Raw genomic sequence first — 21,411 nt, 5'->3', positions numbered from 1 at the left:
CACGCCCTTTTCACAACATTCTCGCTAAATTTTATAATTGACTGGTATTTCGAAGGTTTAGTTGTCTCTTAGTTTCCGATATAGTATATATTAATCGCAGTACATTTTCATCTGTAATAATACATCGATACATGTTGCATGAATACCTTAACGTGTACTTATAGCACTCCGCATAGATGCTGTATCCTAGGTTGACTCTCAACAAGGATCTCAGCAGGTCTCCGCCTCATATCTCCTACGAAAAACGATGTTTCCCTGTGCAGCAAGATCAGTGTATTGCCATGTGCTAAACAGTTACTTGTCACGCATAAACACATCTATTCCTAATATGTGCCCAAAGTATAGCTCTACTTCCGCCCCCCATTACGTTGTCCTCCTCTATTTTACCCTTACCCTTACCACAAACACCACCCCTCCACATCCAAACGCATGTCTCTTCTTGTAACTCTTATGTGTTATTCAGATCCCGGCGGGTTACAACACATGAATACTGTTATCTATGAGACGAGCAACAAAAGTTTTCGAAAAGCACCCAAAACCTTCTCTTTATAAAGTTAACAGAAAGGTTTATTATCTTTTATGTACCATATGAACAATAATGTGTGTATATAATCATATTATAGGTTTACAAGTCTCGCGTTTGTTATGCTTTCAACATTTGACTTTTTAAAAACAAAGATACTCGTTTTTGTTTATATTTGTTTATTTGTTTGTTGTCATTCAAATGTTAATAAATTAATGCCTCAAGAGGAAGGATAAAATGTTTGTTGAAATAATTCATTGTATATAACTAAAAGAAATAAAATTATTAACTAATTCTTTCCATAGTGTGCAAATATCGTCAAAAATCAAGCAGGGCTACCATTAACAGCATATTGTTTTAGCATATTATATTAGCATATTATAACAGCATATATATAGCATATTAAATCGATAACCCATAATTTTTACAGTTTAATTTGCTGATTATGTTTAAATGAACTCAAACATATTTTTAAAAACAACTCTCAGTCAGTTTTTATACGTTAGTTAAATTTAATTAGAATAAAAAACATTATATTTAATTTATTTTTATTTTTTATCTAGTTTGGTGTATATATAAAAATATTAAATATATTATATTATCAAGCACTATATTTATTTATTTATAAGAAAAAAAAATTCATGAATCAAACCTGTCATTAAATTAAAATAAACATGTTTTATTGTATTAAATCAACATAAAAAGAATAATACCAAATAATTATAAAAGAAAAAGAACAACGTGAATTTAATATTACACATAATATTAATAATTTTATAGACAACAGTTACGTAGAAAAAAAAATTATATCTTATAGTATCTATTATTTTATACATGTATATTTATTAACATTTTTTATTTTGATAACATCACATTTCCATGTTATTTTTGTATTAATTATTATAAACACAATTAACAACGAAGGAAACTTTAGTATTTATGTTTAATAATATGTAATTCATGTAAAAAATGTATGTGCTAAGCTTAAAAATAAGCTAAACGTAAGCAATACGTCACAAAACGTAACCGTGTAGTTACGTCAAAAAATTGACAGTTCATTATCCGCAACTAACTTCGTAGCATTGTAAGCAAAAATTAGTTGCAAAGAGGAGAAGCCGCACTTTTGATCTGAATTCTGTGTTTTACGAGATAAATACGTACTGTTTTTGTATTATACTTTTGTAAAGATTTGGTAAAATACTTTTAAGTACAAATAAATCTACAATATGGACAATTATATTTTTGATGGCGGTCGCATTACCAAAATGGAGGTGGACTACTCACCTACCTGTGATGAAAAAATTCCACGCGCAAAAGATATGGTAAAAAATAACCCAGATTCTTTTCACGAAGCAATAGATATTCTCTTGCAATTAGAAAAGCAGACACGTTTGGTATGTTAAATTGAATTTGTTTTTATTTTCGATAGACGAATACCTGTTTTGCCTTTGTTTATAGGGTGCTGATATGGTGTCATGCTCCAGAGTTCTGGTAGCAATTTGCCAGATTTGTTATGATACTCAAAATTGGAATTCATTAAATGAATACATCTCTCTATTAGTTCGTCGTCGTTCACAGTTGAAGCAAGCTGTGTCCAAAATGGTACAGGAATGTTGTACTTATGTAGATAAAACCCCAGACAAAGAAACTAAGATGAAGTTGATCGATACTCTGCGCTCTGTAACGGAAGGTAAAATTTACGTGGAGATTGAACGTGCACGACTAACCAAAATATTAGCTGATATCAAGGAAGCGGATGGAGATATTGCTGGTGCTGCTGCTGTTATGGAAGAACTGCAGGTGGAAACTTATGGTTCAATGGATAAACGTGAAAAGGTAAAGAAATGTATTTAATTATTATATTAATATTTATTTGAATGAACGTGAATCCAACCATTTTTATACATATGTATAAATATCAAGTCTCTTGTAGTTAAGTAAGTTCACACTTTCAAGATATATAACAATTATGATTAGTACCTCATATTGATATTATAATATAACATAAGTTAAATATAATCTACTAAAACCTTAGTTCGGAAGTACTTAAGAATAAAGATGGAGATGGCATATAAACATAAAAAAAAATTGCAAATTGCAAAATTTTCATTCACACCAATTCTTTTCATATGAAACAGTAACTCATAAGTAATTCATAAGAGGAAGATCGGTTATTAGCGTTTTTTTCTCAATAAATTGCAAAATTTTTATATAAAATATACTATAACTTTCTTAATTGCAGGTGGAACTCATTTTGGAGCAAATGCGTCTCTGCTTGTTGAAGGAAGACTTTGTATCAACTCAGATAATTGCTAAAAAAATCAGCATTAAATTCTTTGACGATCCTGCCCAACATGATTTAAAGTTGAAATTTTACAATTTAATGATACGTTTAGATCGTGATACATCATTTTTGAAAACCTCACGTCATTATCAATCAATCGCTGAGCCAGCGCGTCCAAAACCGGCTGAAGTTGAGCCAATGGAGACCGACAAAGACAAAAAGAAATCTAGCGATGATGACAAAAAGAAGGAAACGAAGGAGGTGGAGGAAATTAAGGAACCTATTGAACTAACACCAGAACAGGAAAAAGAATATAAGGAAAAGTTAACTTGTGCCGTGTTGTACTGTGTGCTGGCACCTTACGACAATGAACAATTCGATATGATGAATCATCTGTCACAAAATAAAAAACTAGAAGATATACCTGTCTACAAGGAAATATTGCGTTTATTTATGTCTAAAGAGCTTATTAATTTCGATACTTTTAATGCGGATTTTGGTAAAGTTTTAGCTGAAAATGAAATGTTTCAAGATAATACAAAACATGGTCGCAAGTGCGTCACTGAATTAAAAGATCGCTTAATGGAGCATGTAAGTAAATTTTATATTGCTATGCAAAAAGTTTTATGTTCAACAAACTCACTAAACTAAAATTCTAAATTCACTACAGAATATACGAATTATTGCCAGTTATTATTCACGTATTCACCTGAAGCGTATGAGTGAACTGCTAAATTTACCCTCCGATCGTGTTGAAGATTATTTATCGAAGTTAGCAAATTCTGATACAATACGTGTAAAGATTGATCGTCCTGCGGAAATCGTATACTTCACTACAAAGAAGAGTCCCTCAGATGTTCTTAACCATTGGGCTAGTGATGTCAGTGAATTAATGTCGCTGGTAAACAAAACTTGTCATCTCATCAATAAAGAGGAATGCATTCATTCAGTATTGGGAGTCGCTTCATTTGATGATTAAATTAAGTGTTTCACATTTTTTTTGTTTATTTTTCTGTATACAAGAAGTAAAATGTCTCATAAAGTATGCATTCATTAATTGAATTATAATAACAAAATTATAAAACTGTAAATTGTTTTTGTATTTTAATGCATTATTTTAATACTACACCAATATTCATTGTTTAATACCGAAAAGACATAATATATAAATAATAAGTAAATAAGGAACTGGTAACTTATGGTTTCAAGAAGAGCCGAGTCACGTCGCAGAGCCACTCGTCAATTTCGATGACCAAGTGCCATTCACTTCCCCCATAGGGTCTCTACAATCCCGCGGGCTACAACAACAACAAGGAATTTACGATTTGCGATCTTATATTAATTAATTATTTTTTTAATATATGTATTTCATACAACAATTTAGGTGTGATTTCGACTTGACGAAATGTAAGGATTATACATTTAAAAATTTAAGTTAATTTGGCAATTTTAGATATTTCAATCATATACGATTTGAGAAAGTTGTGTATATATGTATTTGGTGAAATACATATATAAGTCGAAATAAAGTATTAATAATTTATGCACAGAATAAAAGTTGTATTAGATTGGTGGCACAATTCTACAATCTGTTCAACTCGGGGTTATATAAAAGTAAAGTTTAAAAATATTTTTTAAGCTTCTAAAATCTTTGCATCAATTCACACCATATATAATACATCTTTTCCAGAATTATTAATAAAATAAAATATGAGGAGGTTAGGCCTTTTACAACTTATCTATAAACGTAGGTTGGGTACAACCTATTATGACTTATAGTCATTATATCTGTTATGTGCTTCTATTTATTAATAATTTATTATAGGTGTACAATATTTTTAACTACTATAATTAAATTTTATAAAATATTACTTTTAAATCAAGAAATAATTGCATTTAGACAAAATATGCTCAAAAAATTCAGTTTCATGTATTATTTATTAATTAATTAAAATAAAGTAAAATGAATTAATTTAAAATATTTCTAATACTTCTTTTCTGCTTGCTATTATTATTTTACCTATTATTATTGAATTTAGATGATATGCAAATACTTTTTTATTCATTTATTCATATTAAGATATTAATTTGATTATTTAATTAGATATTATTTATATTTACTGCAAAATATTAGAAAATATATTGTTCGGGATTATATCTCTAAATCCTTTTATATTCCCCACTCCTTCTATATAAGAAAACAAAAAAAATATGTTTGATACTTTTTAATCATTTTTATCATTTTAATTGAATTGATTTCCTTATATTTTAATGTTTTACTTGTGACCAAAAATATTATATATTAATTTATTAGCGGACTAATTGGTCATTTAAATAGAAATAAATAAAATTTTAATTTATTATTTATATTTAAAAACAAATTATATATTATTAAAATATTTTTCGAATATTTCAGGGAAACCGGGAAACCGATAAATAATAATTTAATTTATTAATTAAAATGTTGAATCCACCTTAAGTAAAATTCAACTTTCAATTTTTAAGCTCTATCTTTGATTGAACATACCCAATGACATTTCTTCTGCGGTTTCAATGACTAGTAAAAATAATTTATTTGTAAGACTTTAAAGTGTTCCTCCGTTACTCTTATAATTTGATATATATTCAATATGAGTTGTTTGATGGATTTCGGAGAAGTTAATATACCATCATCCAGTGCTTATTGGGATTGTGATGAAGATGAACCGGCACAGGAAAATACCACAAAGTATTGTTAACTATATACATAGAATTTCTTTAGTGTATTAATCTAATTTTATTTAAAGATTACAATTAACATTTGAAGCTGGCCAGCCAGAGAAAGCAGTAGATAGTCAATTGTTTCTTATAGTTGAAGGTTTGGATGCAGTTAAACTTATTGAAAGTGTCTTACTTGACACAACCGAAAAGATTTGCTCAATACCGACCGTGGAAAGTAAATCATGGCTTTACAAATTAAAAGAGAAAAATATTCTAGTTGCTGCATTGGAGAAAGATCTCACAAATAGTGGCGAAATTACTGAACTACTGCTGCCATATGCACAAAAAGCACAACAGGTGGTCACACTAACTATAACAAATAAAATTTACTACAAAAGTGAGGATTTAGGCGATATTAGCAAAGAATCATCTTTGTTAGGTATTAATTCGAAACTGCAAGGTATAGAGGAGTTACAGCCACCTAACTTTATAACTGGAGTGGTTGCTGGCAGTAAGTGAAATTATATTTTTTTATATTTTGTTTAATTCATCTTAAATTTTTAGTTGCATCTTGGTGCAGTAACAAATCGCTTGCAGTGAGTTCATATGTTGCGTATACACACAAAGGAAAGGTGGACGTCGTTTCAGTTGAACCAATCGCAAAATTACTGCAACAATTGGGTTTATCGTGCAGCACTTTCTATAATTTTACGGATGTATCTTCATGTTATTCCTAATAATATTCCAAAATTGGTGGTGGTACACAATAGAAACCGTGACTTTTATTTTTGGTTAATTAGTTTGATTAATATTAACAAAATTTATTATATAAATATATATTTCAATACTTTATTACAATAAAAAAAAATATTTCAATTATTAATCAAACATGCTCAGATTTAAATTTTTGCTGCGTTCTTCCATATGCGCTTTTGCAATTGCAATAAACTGAGGTCTGTCTAAGTTAGAGTAAGCAGGTACTAGTAGTGATTTCGCCAATAAGTGCAACTCTGAGCGACCACTGCAAAATAAATCAATTCCTAGTTCTAAAGCTGTGCCGAAATCACACTCATCCACGGCTATTAGTGCAGCATTTGCCAATGGTTGTAATTTTTCCATAACTACAGACTTAATATCCTTATCGTTTTCCGGTTGACCTGCGGTTACAAACAATTGTAAAATTTTCTTTAGCTCTGCATTACTGGTCATAAGTGGTCGATAACCCAGCTTAGTTTTGTGGTCAAAAGGGACAACTATGCCTGCCCGGTGAAATGACTTCGTCACAACTTTCTTTTGTCGTGCATTGCTTAACGTTTCCAATTTCTCTAATTTACAGTCCAGCTCACTTGTAAAAGCAGTTAACATTTTCTTTGTATTTGCGACAGTAGCTGCTGTAAATGGTGTGCCTACAAAATCCTTTTGTAAGAAATATAAAAATGCATCAAAAGCATTGCCGGCTATGAATTGAAATTCACAGTTTTCCCGCGCATCATTACGTGCTATTAATAATTCCTTTTTATCTTTAGGTGTATCACGCCAGTAACCATAATGCACACCAGTCTTACTGCGAACAAAAATTGTTTGAAACTCCGGTGGATCATAAAAGAAACGCCAATGTCGTAAATAATCTCCAGGTTCTTGTATTTTTGCATTTTTGAAACGTCCAGCAAGGAATTCAAATGGACCCACTAGTTGTATCTGAAACTGCTTCTCCATATACTGCAGAATTTCCTCACCTGTAGCATTTTTCTTCAATTCTTGTACAAAATTCCAAAATGCGTAGAAATCTGGTGGCATTTCTACTAAAAATTTGTGTCGAATAAATTCAGTTGAACGCAAAAGTTCTTCGTATTCTTTTTCGACTGAGAATTTTATGCGTTTCTCCAGTATTTCCATATAGTTTTTGCCAGCAATATTATTGAGTGCTTCAGTTCGTAGGTCGCGGGTTTCATATTTATCATTGTCCTTATCAGCTGTAACATTTTCTGCCACTACATCCTTTACTGCGTCATCGCTAGTTTTGCGTTTTTTGTTCAAACATTCAGTTGAAGTATCTTTAGATTCCATTTTTGCGTGGGATGCATCCTTGTTAGAATTTGACTCGGCAGTGGAACCTCCGGCTACATCAACTGGAACATTTTTCGGATGATTATATTTTGACAAATGATATTCATTTTTCTGATAACATTTATCCCAATACTTGCAATCTTCTTTCGGCATATTGCTTAATACTATTTAAAAAATCTTCTCTTATATTTGTTTGTGAAATTCAGCGCACTTTTATGTTTACAGGAAAAACAAATCTACTAACACACAGTGTTGTAAAACACAAAAATGTTTTGGCGTTATAAACGCCATCTGCCATATTTGAACAGTTACGTTTCACGTGATTGAAATGGATTACGTTATTTATTTAAAAATTTGAAATCTGTTATAAAATGATTAATTTTTTAATATTTGACTATACATTTATCCGTGTACATATATAATTTCATTTGTGACGCAATTATCATTACATTTAATAATATATTTCATCGATCAATATTATGTGCTTGTAAGAGTGAAAAGAAATAATTTTATCACGTAATAATAATATTTTTATATATAAAATATAATATGCTATTGGAACCTTATATTTTTTGATTTCAAATTCCTCATATATTTTTGGGAGAGGTTTGAATGTATATACCTAATTTTTATAATGTAGATTTTGTGATTTAAATATTATTGCGACCATATGCTTACGTGTGGGTCTGGATAAGCTTTTTGGTTATGTACTGTTTATTAAAGAAGATCACCATACTAATATATACATACGTATGAATTTGTTAAAGCATAGCGTAAATTTCTAAAGAGCTATATATAGCTGCTGCTTCAGATTTTAGGTTAGATTATATTAGAGTGGCAGACTTGTGCACTAAAGCTAAAGCTCACTGAAGCATAAACAATGAGAGACTGTCTGAATGTAAAACTTGTAGGACCTTAAAGTCAGAAACCTGTAGTTTAAACATTTTCTCTTTGAAAATGAGTGCGACTCACTCTTTAAAATTGAAAATGAAATAATCTTACAATTTTATAAATTTTTGGCAGAGCCAAATTCAACGAGGTTCGGGTAAGAACACATATAGAACTAGGGGATAACAAATTCTTAGTATACTTGTGAGTCCTATTTTACTTCTGGACCAGTGATTTAACACATTAAGCTTACTAACTCAGCCTCCAGCGCTACTACATATATTTTTTTATGGGAATTCATTTTTCAACACTAGCTTTAGAAATGAATCGAACAAAGTTATTACTGAAAGGACTATATCATCGGTATATGTTACCGTTTTTACTCCTATTTGATTAAGTGCAATAAGAAGTGAATTTATTATTATTAGCCATAAGATTTTCATCTACATTAAAAATATTATAACTGAGCATTTAAGCCATTCTTCCAGAGAAGTTTGACAAGTTACTATTTCCATTGAGAGCTCATTTTTAAAAGTGCCGACATATTGCGAAATAAAAAACTCGCACACTTTTGAATGAATTTTGTATGGTAAATGTCACACACTTATCAAGATAAATGTCAAAAACCCGTTAAATGTGATAATGTTCTGCCGCAAACACAAGCGAATTTGAACATTTCAGTAAACATTCATATGTGATTAATGGTTATATAAATATGACAAACCATTTCAATTACAATAAAAATAGAATAAAAAAGAAATGGAATAAGGATATACCTATAAATTGGAAGGTACAAATGTTCACAAAAATAATTTCAGAATAAATTAAATTAAGAATATATCAATGTGAACGATTGAAAGCAAGAAACAAAACCAAGTAGAAGAAAATTTGATAATAATTTTTTGATGCAGTGGACAAAGGGAATGATGGATACTTTATACTTCATACGAATATATTAATATAATATTACATAAATTGTTAAGTCATAGCTGTAGCAAATTCACACTTTCTCATTTAGGTGATTTTGCTCATAGCCACTAATGAATATGATTTACCATACAAAGAGCTTTCATGTAAATGAGATCATTATCAATAAATTAGTTTATTTAAGGCTAAAAATTTCGAATGCAACCCTTAAAAGAGAAAGATCACCACAGGAGAAATTACCAAAATTTAAAATATTTGTCACATGTTTTGTATGTAAAATATAAACAAACAACAGCTGAGCTGTAAACAAACGCACTGAAGGAGTAAGTATTTAATAAAATCTTTGTTTTTATTAATTGAATATATAATCGATTTATAAGATGAATATAAATGACTTAATATATCAATCATGTATTTAATTTTCTTGTGTGATATATTATAAAGAGAAGTTAATTTATTGTATATAAAAGGTCTATCAGCTAATCAAATCTAATCTATTAGCTAGATAAATGATCCCATTATAATGTGAACGTTCACTCAATAATATAAATGAGTAAGTGCCTAAATGAGACAGTATGAATGTATTATTAGTGACAAATGCGATTTTGTTAAAAAGAAAATCAGAACTTTATGATTAAGATTTGGTGCAGCAAGATTTTAAGAGTCAAAAAGTTTAAATGTGTTGAGTTATCTTAAAGATCACATGGAATAAATACCACTTGAGAGACGAAATCAGTACACAGACCTTTCTTTTAACCCTGCAACAACATTAGTAAGCAATATGTGCTTAAGCAATATATACTACTAGATTTATAAATAAGGAAAGCATATGTATTATAATATTTGACTATATAAATTTCTTTATGTTTATGCTTTATTATGTTGGAAAATATGAAAATAGAATAGTCAAGTTTCGTTCGTAATTTGTATACGTAATTCTAAAGTTTTTATGCAATATGTAGAACGTACTTGTATTAAGTAAAAACGATAAAATACAGCAAATATACAAGTAAAAACTTTTTTCTGCTCAACTACATACATACAATCAAATTGCGAACAAGTTAAAGTCCTTAACACTGTTCCAGACTTGGAAAGTTTGAAAAATTTGTATGTTCACTTTTCTTCTGGTGTTACCTGCGGCTGATAAAAGGTTTCCTTACTCCATCAACACTTTACTTCTTCACAAGTTCATGGCATTTCCATAAATTACCCTCGAGATTGCAGCTTGCGGATTTCTCTAAAGTTTCAGAGTTCAGCAATACTTTAAGTGGTAACTTTGGATAGTGTGGGAAAGTCTTACTGAGACTCAATCAAATTTGACTATATCAGCAAGTATAATTACAACAAATGTATATATAGCAACCACTAAATTAAATATTACATTCTGTTCATAAAATACCTTCAGTTCAGTTATGAGTGAAGTATTTTTATTACACAATCAAATATAAGTAAAATTTAGTAAATAGGCAGGACTCATGACATTCGTTACAGATTGCATACAAATCTAGATTAAAAAATTTGCAATAAAACTTTAGTGCTTTTTGACAGGATTAGTTTTTATACCTGTGATGTGGAGATATTGTCTACACCTACAAATTTTTGTCTACAAATTTTTAATTACTTATTTTTTTCTATATTTTTACACACTTCAAATTTTAAACTTAATAGGGACATTTAAACTATGAGTTACTCAGTGATACATTATTTGGTGAAGTGATAAAATGACAAACGGCTGAATACTCCTTCTTAATACTTTTTCAGTGAAATCAAATACGAACATTCTACACATTTTTGATATTGTAGATATTTTACTTTATATGAAGAACGTTTAAACCATGTTTCTACTGATTCATTTAAGCAGTTTTGCACATTGAGGCCGCTAATGAAGGTGAAATACCATACAAAGAGGTTTCATATAAATGAGCTTATTATTAATAAATCAACTGTTTTAGGCGACAAATGTCGAATGCAATCCTTAAAGATAAATTTTTTACACTGGATATCACTAAAATTTGAAATTAATATATGTTACATGTTTAATATGTAAAAGGAGAAAAAACAAGCTATTTCACATGCATAATTGAATCGAACAAATCTTAATTCTATTAACATAAATAGTTTTAGTAGCAGTGTAAACATGATTTGGAGAGTTGTGAAGTTAACTGCCTAAACAGCTGTTTTCCTTAATTTTTTTTTATTGTATGAAACGCAAGAATATGGCAAGAAAAAGCTGAAGAAATAAGTATAAAATTAAAGTAAACTTAATAATACTTTTTTTTATTTATACTTATAAATTTAACTTAACTTTTTAATTCTATCAATATTTCCTTATTTATTCTCTTATCAAAAACAAAAATTGAAAGTTTACATCCTGCCCTTGCTATAACAAGAGCCAAATCATGTTTTACTGAACACCGAAACAGTGAACAGACTTGATTTATCGGTATTAATATGTTACTACATGTTACTACTAATATGTCATACAGGCAGCCATATGACGAATACGGCAGTTTTAGGTTATTTCTGGTCATGACCAGAAGGCATTTTATACAGAGAATCATATCACAATTGTCAATTTTATACTTTAACAACTATTTTTATACTTTTATTTAAACCTTAACTTATAAATCCATAGAAAAATACATATATTTACTTCTAATAGGTGCAAATTATACCGAGAAATATAGTTTTGAACAATGTTATGAGCCAGAAAACCTTGTTACCGTGATCAAATTATAATCTAATATTTTTTTCCTGTTCTTTTTTTTAATATATATTAAAAACAAGATGAAAACATGATTATCTGTGTAATATGGCTAAAAGGTAATTTTTATGCAATATATCACATCAATCAGAATCAGCTGATAATACTAAAAAAGTTATCAGAGGACAACAATGTGTTAAGTAGAAAATATCGTAATTTCACAAAAAGATATATACCTAAAATGTTTGATTTTTTCATTCTCAAACATATCTTAATAATTCTAATGGATCATATTGGTACAATGTTCTCAAACATACCTTAATACTTCTAATGGATCATATTGGTGTTAGTATTATACACGATTAAAAATATCGACTTTGCAACTTGAACAAACGAGATGTTGACCTATATTAAGTATATTTTTCCTTACAAATATTTGTATGTTTTAAATTATATTATATAAATATGTAAGCTTATACTACACATAGTTTTTAAAATATATAAAAATATGGCAGAATATTTAAGAAGCATTAATTATAAGTATTTGCAATATATTCATTTCTATCATGGCTGTATACATAGATTTATTAAGATTAATATTTATTAAAAAAAATTCATTATGGAGCGAGTTGGAACTTCCGATAATTAGAAACCATTCAAATTTCCTTTTATTTTAATGCAGGGTTCAGAAAAACACTGTGCTGTGCACAAAAATGCAAAACACCACGCACAAATGTTGTGCGATTCTAAATAAAATTTCACGTGCGAAAATTTTTGTGCACATCTTAAGTGCCACATCTTGTGTGCACAAACAAAACGCACATTTCACACGAATGTGGTGGAGTGAAATAAAACTCGCACACGCATTCGGTGTTTGTGCCGAAGTTATTTCGCACAGCACATTGTGTGTGCGGCAGCCAACTTGCCCTCGCACACAACGTGTGCAGAAAAGAATACGAGAAGCACATTTTGTGTGCAGGCTCGAAAATAAAAATGCACCCAAATGTGCGGAGACGAAATGTCTACTGCACGTTTGTGTAAAATGATGATTTAAAAGCGCACAATATTATGAGAAATATCGCAGCAAAATAGTACGGAAAACTGATTTGTATTAATTTTGGTCTTAATGCGAAATATTTTATTGAAGAAATAATTTTGTATTTATATTTTAATTTTGAATTTATTATTAGATTTACATTTATTGCTTATATTACTTATTTTTTTAAGGTTTATTAATTTAAAACATGGGAATAAAGTTAATTTCACAATGTACTTGAAAACTTTGTTATATTAAATAGGTACATGAATTTAATAGAGAAAGAGTATTTGTTTCGAAATGTTATAAGTAAAGAGGATCGGTTCTACGGATCGTACTTTGAAAAAATTAAATATATCAATTTTGGACTACTTCATAAAATTTTATTTAATAGTAAGTTGTACACTAAGATTCGTTAGTAAGGTTATAAAAAGCAAATTAAATATTTTTTACAACAACATAAATTAATTTTGTTATTAGATTTCACTTAATTTTTTATCTTTAATTACAGCTTAAATTTAACAAAGTTATTGAAATAATTTTATAATTTAATATCTTAATTTCTTATTAAAAAATATATAATTTTTATTACATATTTTTTGAAATAAATTTTCATTTAATCTTATTAATAACATTGCTGAAATATTTTTTTCACTTAAATTATATCTCTGCTTACTTAGCACAGTAGAAAGGGCGCTAAAATCCTGCTACCTGTTCAAGAAAATATTTTCCTAATCTTTCGCGTTTTTTAATGAATGTTAGATACTCTACCTAAGTGAATACATATTTCTGGAGAAGAAAAATATCTATTTGTGGCCCTCCCGTATTATCTTTTTTAAACTGTTGCAAAATTTATTAAACAAATACACCAATACCAATACCTGCTACCTGTTCAAAAAAAATATTTTCCTAATCTTTCATATTTTTTGGGCATAAAAAAATCTTCCTAAAATATGTTTTTATTTTTTTTAAACTGGTGCAAAACTTTCCAAACAAATACTTTAAGTTCACTTACTATATTTGCATTTAAAAATGCACAAAGTAATATACAAAAAACTAATATTTTAAGTTAAAATACAAATAAGGTTAAGACAGTTATAATTTTTAGTTTACATTAATTAACAAAAATAATTATTTTAAATATTTGTTAATTTATGCAATTTTTAACATAAATTACGATCCCAACGAACGCAAATATCAATTTTTTCAAAATTTGCAACAAAATAATATTTTCTATTTCAAACAAAATTGTGAAGTTCCTGTAATTTTTTCCACCCTTGGGTGCAAGCGCAAAATCGCACATTTGTGCACGTTTGTGCATCGCACATTTGTGCACATTTGTGCACGTTTGTGCAGTCGCACATTTGTGCACATTTGTGCAAACGTAATATGAGCAGCACACTCGTGTGCAAAGAGAATTTTTTGTCGCACAGTGCGGTGCGAGCATAAAATTTTCTCGCACATCTGATTGTGCACATTTTTAAAAATCAGTCACACAGCACAAATGTGTGTGCACGAATCTGTGTGCACAATCATCGCTTTGTGCGATGTGAAATTTAAAATCGCACAACAAATTTGAGTGCGTGCATTTTTTTTCTTAACACCACAAATGTGCGTGTGCATATTTTAAAAATAATTTCCACTCGCACAGTGCAGTGTGCGATTTTGTGCACCACATTCCGAACTCTGTTTTAATGTGGTTTATTAGAAGATGATCTAAATCGTAAAATTAATGCAATAGAGCAATTTGTAAAGATCAAAAACTTTAACGTCCACTTTATTATTACGTCCACTCAGAACCCTCATATATCGCTTTCTAATTGTTATTTTTTTGTTCTGGCATTTTAGTCGATAACTTTCGAGAAAGAATTTATACAGGATAGGCGGACATCGTAGTTAGTTACGAAAAATGGACAAATCGCCAAAGAAAGATACATTCGCTAAGTAAGTATATAGTGCTTTGCCTATTGTTTAATAAATAAGAATAAGAAAATTATAGTTTGAAGACAGGAGCGGCTCCTGTATTTATATATTTTAATAATTTGCATTTTGACTTTCGGCATGGATAATCATGCGCTACTTTTAACTATTTTTTATTTCAATGTGTGTCATGATTCTAAGAAATATAACTAAACAAACAGATAACAAAGATAAAATTGGAACTTTGATATATATTTGGTAAGGCTAATTGTAATAAATGTGAAGTCTGTTAATGAATTGGATACGCGCCATTATCGCCCTAAATTGATACAACACAAAGGGGCTGATATGGAACTATGCTGGACCCTTTAAAGTACTCTAAAGTGTAAAATATTATACGAAAATTTATATTAGATTAAATTATTATTATCGTTTATTCGAATATATGTATGTTCTTATATATAACAGCTGTTATTACAAAAGTAAATGAAATATATTTTAATATAAAATAATATTTTAAGAAGTCGTAAGTTGGTACATTATGTCAAGGAAAAATTGAATGAACTAATGAATAGTGGGACTGATGAAGATGACCCCAATTCGCCACTTGTTTCTATTAAAAGATTTGAAGACATTCATATGTATGTAATTTGAGTTCTTTTGAATATCTTATACTTATTGAAATGCATCTATTTATATAGGGAACCGGATTTACTAAAAGCAGTTTACGCCGCTGGATTTAATAGACCTTCAAAAATACAAGCAAATGCATTACCACTTTTGTTGGCAGATCCACCATTAAACTTAGTCGCTCAAAGTCAATCAGGAACCGGGAAGACAGCAGCTTTCGTTTTGGCAATGCTTACACGTGTGAATAAAGATCTAGATCATCCTCAGGTACATTAAAAATACGATTTTATTAAAATTGTTTTTATTTTTAAATTGTTTGTTGTCGAATTTATTATGAAAACAATTAAAGTTAGATTCTAAAAAATAACTCGTGTTATAGACGAACTTCCTTGAGCAATAACAATAATTTAATTTAAAATGTGATTCTTGCTTAGGATTAAACTTAGCTTTTAATGCAAACATCAAGTACTGGAAGTCGTCTTAGAGATGGTCATAACCAGATGGAGTTACGATTGCTAGTACTTTAAGTGCTAATAAAATAATATTTATAAGATAAAATCTTATCTTTTAAAGATACGGATAGTCTATCTAATTAAAATTAGAGTTGATGACTGGTCTAAAAATATTTCTCGAGTTCGATTATATCAGTATTGTCTAGCTTGGAACGTGTTTGTATAGCAGCACAATTGCATTAGCATATGCAGCAATAATGACATACGGGGAAGAGACACATTTTCTCTTAATAAGAACGGATCAGTAGTTAAAAAAATATTATTTGTAATTTGGTTTCAATTGGAACAGACGACTGCGTGCAAATAAATAAACACATATTACCGGAATTAATGTATCTTATTTATGGGAGTAGTGTACATTGCCTCATTCAGTTATTTGTTCCTCTCACCTACGAAATTGACCATATAAAAACAATAACGTTTTCTTCACTTTTTTTATATTTTAATATAAATTGTTTAATTCAAAGGTTATTTGCTTGTGCCCAACATATGAGCTTGCAATCCAAACTGGGGAGATATGTGCTAAATTGGCTTTATATATGAAGAACATCACCATGATATATGCAGTCAGTGGAGAGCACAGTAAGTAAATTCAGAATTATATGAATAAAATATATCCAGTATTCATATGAAAATAAATGCGTTAGATTTGATTCTAAATCACATATCATAGTGTAAAGTTGGGTAATGTTACAAGTTTTGATTAGAATCTTTTAAATTGGTAAATATGGGGTGAGTACTATTAGTACATGATGGATTATTTTACTATAATATGCAGAACATTTAAGTTCCTTGCTCATTTAGATTTATAATATATTGCATTTATAATTCATAAAGAGGTTTTCGAACAGAAGTGAAACAACAACAAAAATTTATTTTTTAAATTATTTTAATTAATTGAATTTTTGGCTGACCATACAGCTGTTTCGAGTATTGCCAAATACCCTTCATCAGTGGTCTTGGAAATAATTCTTTTATTTAATTATTCGTAAATAATTATTTTTGAGACTGCACGTACCAGGAATCGAACTCGGGTCCTGCCAAATGTGAAGCTCAGAATCAGCGCACCTTAACCAACTGATCCAAAGCCGTACTTGACTTTTTTGTTCGCATATTTTTGCTGGAGTTTTGTTATTAACAATTTTACTTGCTGTATTTATATATTAGAACGAAATCATAAACCAGCTGTAGAATAATTGAATTAATTAATTAATTATTTATTTATAATTCATAGAAATCGAATAAAAGACGAGTCAATAATTTATTTCACAAAATTGGTGCATCTCATCGGATTACCTTAACGTTATTATATTATTTTTTTACAATATCATATCATTATTTCCATAGCATGTATTACTTCTCTTAATAAGAGGACGAAATCCACGCAACAGTACTATTAACTAACAAAGAAATAGAGAAATAAATTTCATAATTCCATCACATATGCATTTATAAAACAGGGTGGACTTCAAATATCCGGTCTAGTAAAAACATGGACTTCAAAAGAAAAAGCTGCATAAAATTCTTTAGTTACTCTTAAAGTATGAACTTTTTAGGGCCATCGATTTAGGCCATCTTTAAATAATTTCGAAACTCTGTTATTTCCGTTAAAATTATAAGTAGAAATCCATAACTAATGTGTTCGCTGTATATTTGTATGCATTAATAGTTCTTTACTAATGGTTATCATTATTTTCATGTGCGCTGTCGTCAATATATGGATCTATGTAAATGATAGTTCCATATTATTATAGTTCTAAATACGATAAAACAATAATCATAATCCGAATGCATAATTTCTTCTCACTTAGTGCCACCTTCATGTCAAGTGACCCAACATATTATTATTGGAACTCCAGGAAAAATAATGGATTGGGGAATTAAATACAAAAGTTTTGATCTCAGCAAGATTCGTGTTTTTGTTTTGGATGAAGCTGATACCATGGTATCTACCCAAGGTCATCATGATCAATGTATTCGTATTCATAGGTATTAATATTAATTATTATGTTAATCCTGTTCTTATAAAACTTATTTCATATTTTTAGAAACCTTGCGACAAGTTGTCAAATGATTTTCTTTTCGGCGACATATGATGAAGAAGTGCTTCATTTTGTAAAATTCATGGTGGCTGATCCAACCATTATAAGGTTTATAAAGCAATTGATAATAATTTTAATAGTAAAAGAAATATGTTTGTAGATTGCCAAGGGAACAAGAATGTCTTGATAATATCAAGCAGTATTATGTTATGTGCAGAGGCGAGGAATCAAAATATTCATCAATTCAAAATATTTATGGAGGTATAACAATCGGTCAAGCAATTATTTTTTGCAATGTATGTATAAAATCTTTACAATTATAAATAATAAATTTCATAATATAAAAAATAAATCTTAGACTCGCAAAAGTGCTGCTTGGCTATCAAAAAAATTGATTAACGATGGACACTCTGTTGCTGTACTCTCAGGCGAATTAAATGTTGAAGAACGACTTGGTATTTTAGATCGTTTTAGAGCAGGGCTTGAGAAAGTTTTGGTGACTACTAATGTCTTATCACGAGGTAAGTGACAATTAACAGTGCCATATATAACAAGCATTGCAGTTACATTTTCATATAGGTATATGTGAATAATAAAACTAATACAGAAATAAAAAATTAATAGTTCATAATAACATTTTGATATAAGAGTGGGTATAGAATTCAAATGATGGAAACAAATTTAGAGAACCATATATCATATTGCAGCTAAAACTAATTATGTTAATAAAATTATTATTTGGTTGTTTATATTAGCATAAGCTGATTTATCCATTCAGATAGCTTGTTTGTTGACATTTTATATATAAAATATATACATATACATTTTTCGTATTAAGTCAGTTGATTTATTTATAATGAGCTAATTTATATGAAAGCTCTTTGTGTGCTCTTTAATGAGTCAAACTGTCTAAATAAGACAAGTGGAAATATGGTATGTACCCCATTGGTATCTTTGGTTTTGCTCAAGAACTACAAGTAACGATTGATAAATAATAAATATCGGTTACGTTAAGTTTGTCCAGCAGTTTTCTTAATATAGTCTTACCAGATTTGGACATTGATAGATATACCAGATGTAAGCATAAGTGTCTTGAAAAATCGTACACTAACTCATTTTTGCATTAAATTCACTTTTGGCTGCAGAAAAGTAAATCCATTTTGAAAACCTCAAGCGAAAGTAATTGTGATTTTCACTTCGCGAAGCTGGTCCTTCAACACCAATCCCCAATCGCTTCGGCACGAATACCATGCTTTGTGTTTAATGGGACTAGAGCAGTATTGTAAATTATAAACTCTTTAAGCCCGGTAAAAAAAGAAAAGGTAATGCAAAGTGATTTTGGCACAAGACAATGCGCCGTCTCACAAGGCAAAACCAGTGAAAGATATCTCGCTTAGATGGGACATCCGTTTGCATCCGCCGTTCAGCACAGACCTAGCGCCCCCTGCCTATTACTTTCTTACATTAATGGGACACACAGTCACAGAACAGCACTTCAGTAATTTCAAGGAAGTTGGAAAATAGCTTGACGAATGGTTTGTCACAAAAGACTAGCAGTCTTTCTGATAAGTACTCATAAATTAGCTGAAAGATGCGCGAAATGTATAGAAGCCAATGGCCTTTACTTTGAATTAAAACAATTAATTTCCCTTAAAAATAACGTGGTTTCTTTACCACATTAAAAAATTGTTCTGCATTCCTGGAATTATAGTCTTATTGAAAAAAAATTATCCCAATTCGAATAAACATCTTGAAGTTGTGGAATACGGTTTATATTTTTTAAATGAATACTATTTTATCCTCATCATACGAAAATATAGTAGAGATTATAAGAATATTTACAATGTCGCTTTCTAAGAGGAATGTACAATACATAATACCTCGAATATTTCTAAAACTAATATGATAAACCTTTAAAGATTCAATGAAAAATCTAATATTTTGTTTTATATATATTTACACTCACAGGCATTGATGTCTCACAGGTAACAATAGTTGTAAACTTCCATATGCCAACTCTGCATGGTAGTGGATATCCCGACTACGATACGTACTTGCATCGCATTGGTCGTACCGGAAGATTCGGTAAATTTTTTTGTCCTTTAACTATCATATATAATTTTAAATTTCTCATAATATATTGTTTCTTATTTTTAAGGCAAGCATGGTATAGCTATAAATCTAATTGATAGCGAACGTGACATGAAGTTATCACTCGCTTTTGAAGCTCATTTCAAGAAGCCTATAGCACTTCTGAATACTAATGACTCAGATGAAGTACAAAATCTGGAAAACTAAATATAATATCATTCATGACTAGATTATGAATCAAACATTTCACTTGTAAACTTATTAAATAAAAGCATAAAATATAAAAGTTGTCCATATTATGTCAATTTTTTGTAACAGTTTGGATAACAAATATCATCCATTTTACAAGAACACGCCTGAATATGACGTGAGGGCTAAGCGTTCTAACACGTCTATCAATTACTATCGTCTCGGTTTATGCGAGACGATTATTCTGAGTGTTTTGGATATGAAACAATTGACGGCAAAAACTGTTCGTGGATATATATAAAAATCACTGTAATGGCGTAAGAAGAATAGGACCTCATATTTGGCAACTTCCAACTCAAAAAAAAAAAAAATGAACCTGCAAAATGAGTTTAAGTTTATACAAAAAAGGCGTTTCAGTATTTGTTTCTCAAACTGGAAACTACAGTATGCTGACATGCCATTGAATCAAAAAGAATACAATAATTCTCGAATAGTTTTTGATAACATCACGTACATAAATCTAACACATAATTTTCCATTTTTGCACTGGAGTCATATATAACCCAAAGAATTTAAGAGTAAAAAACTCTCGAGTATTTTTTAGCAGTTTTTTTTTAATACGTCTACACTTAGATATCTGATATTATTATTATTATTATGTTGAGACTAGTTGAGTCAGGGCACTTGAGCACTTTTACTCTCTATTGACTGCGGGCTAAACCATTCATAACCCTTTCTACGCGTTGATTGCATTATTGTTTATTACTTCTTCAGACTAAGCAATAACTGTCTTTAGATCGCATACCTTCCCGAGGAGTCTGTAACCATTCTTAGATTCCATAATGCGGTGTTGGTAAGCCTGTCAGTTTTCGTAAATAGTTTGAAGGCTCTATTCTAA

At 29.6% G+C, this 21,411-nt stretch overlaps 4 protein-coding genes across 4 annotated transcripts; 3 read left to right on the top strand and 1 right to left on the bottom strand.

Moving 5' to 3' along the window:
• Nucleotides 1–1,475: 1,475 nt before the first annotated feature.
• LOC119680570 (26S proteasome non-ATPase regulatory subunit 12) lies at nucleotides 1,476–3,915 on the top strand. The gene is made up of 4 exons (XM_038093466.1): nucleotides 1,476–1,917; nucleotides 1,982–2,359; nucleotides 2,766–3,398; nucleotides 3,478–3,915. Exons 1-4 carry the CDS (start codon nucleotides 1,750–1,752, stop codon nucleotides 3,784–3,786), a joined length of 1,488 nt encoding a protein of 495 aa, XP_037949394.1. The 5' UTR covers nucleotides 1,476–1,749; the 3' UTR covers nucleotides 3,787–3,915.
• A 1,419-nt stretch (nucleotides 3,916–5,334) lies between these two features.
• LOC119680060 lies at nucleotides 5,335–6,299 on the top strand. Its single transcript, XM_038092694.1, has 3 exons — nucleotides 5,335–5,535; nucleotides 5,594–6,018; nucleotides 6,072–6,299. Exons 1-3 carry the CDS (start codon nucleotides 5,438–5,440, stop codon nucleotides 6,242–6,244), a joined length of 696 nt encoding a protein of 231 aa, XP_037948622.1. The 5' UTR covers nucleotides 5,335–5,437; the 3' UTR covers nucleotides 6,245–6,299.
• A 3-nt stretch (nucleotides 6,300–6,302) lies between these two features.
• Nucleotides 6,303–7,930, bottom strand: LOC119680059 (histone PARylation factor 1-like). Its single transcript, XM_038092693.1, has one exon. The coding sequence runs from the start codon at nucleotides 7,725–7,727 to the stop codon at nucleotides 6,387–6,389; it is 1,341 nt and encodes a 446-aa protein (XP_037948621.1). The 5' UTR covers nucleotides 7,728–7,930; the 3' UTR covers nucleotides 6,303–6,386.
• A 7,038-nt stretch (nucleotides 7,931–14,968) lies between these two features.
• On the top strand, nucleotides 14,969–20,596 carry LOC119685421 (DEAD-box helicase Dbp80-like). The gene is made up of 10 exons (XM_038099691.1): nucleotides 14,969–15,073; nucleotides 15,571–15,690; nucleotides 15,751–15,946; nucleotides 16,659–16,773; nucleotides 18,003–18,180; nucleotides 18,240–18,341; nucleotides 18,394–18,529; nucleotides 18,592–18,754; nucleotides 20,202–20,318; nucleotides 20,392–20,596. The coding sequence occupies exons 1-10, from the start codon at nucleotides 15,039–15,041 to the stop codon at nucleotides 20,529–20,531; spliced, it is 1,302 nt and encodes a 433-aa protein (XP_037955619.1). The 5' UTR covers nucleotides 14,969–15,038; the 3' UTR covers nucleotides 20,532–20,596.
• The last annotated feature ends 815 nt before the right edge of the window (nucleotides 20,597–21,411 follow it).

The sequence above is a fragment of the Teleopsis dalmanni genome, chromosome 2 (genome assembly GCF_002237135.1).
Source record: "Teleopsis dalmanni isolate 2A chromosome 2, ASM223713v2, whole genome shotgun sequence".
Taxonomy (NCBI): Eukaryota; Metazoa; Arthropoda; class Insecta; order Diptera; family Diopsidae; genus Teleopsis; species Teleopsis dalmanni.
Note: the sequence above shows the minus strand (reverse complement) of the source record. Positions and strands in the feature narration are given on the sequence as shown.

What these genes read in the sequence shown, in the direction of transcription:
- LOC119680570 (XM_038093466.1), top strand. Translation starts at nt 1,750, where the DNA reads ATGGACAATTATATTTTTGATGGCGGTCGCATTACCAAAATGGAGGTG. An exon ending in TAGAAAAGCAGACACGTTTG is followed by an intron (nt 1,918 to 1,981) that starts GTATGTTAAATT and finishes CTTTGTTTATAG; the next exon opens with GGTGCTGATATGGTGTCATG. An exon ending in AAGATCGCTTAATGGAGCAT is followed by an intron (nt 3,399 to 3,477) that starts GTAAGTAAATTT and finishes AATTCACTACAG; the next exon opens with AATATACGAATTATTGCCAG.
- LOC119680060 (XM_038092694.1), top strand. Translation starts at nt 5,438, where the DNA reads ATGAGTTGTTTGATGGATTTCGGAGAAGTTAATATACCATCATCCAGT. An exon ending in GCACAGGAAAATACCACAAA is followed by an intron (nt 5,536 to 5,593) that starts GTATTGTTAACT and finishes TTTTATTTAAAG; the next exon opens with ATTACAATTAACATTTGAAG. An exon ending in AACTGGAGTGGTTGCTGGCA is followed by an intron (nt 6,019 to 6,071) that starts GTAAGTGAAATT and finishes TTAAATTTTTAG; the next exon opens with TTGCATCTTGGTGCAGTAAC.
- LOC119680059 (XM_038092693.1), bottom strand. Translation starts at nt 7,727, where the DNA reads ATGCCGAAAGAAGATTGCAAGTATTGGGATAAATGTTATCAGAAAAAT.
- LOC119685421 (XM_038099691.1), top strand. Translation starts at nt 15,039, where the DNA reads ATGGACAAATCGCCAAAGAAAGATACATTCGCTAA. An exon ending in AGATTTGAAGACATTCATAT is followed by an intron (nt 15,691 to 15,750) that starts GTATGTAATTTG and finishes CTATTTATATAG; the next exon opens with GGAACCGGATTTACTAAAAG. An exon ending in AAGATCTAGATCATCCTCAG is followed by an intron (nt 15,947 to 16,658) that starts GTACATTAAAAA and finishes TTTAATTCAAAG; the next exon opens with GTTATTTGCTTGTGCCCAAC.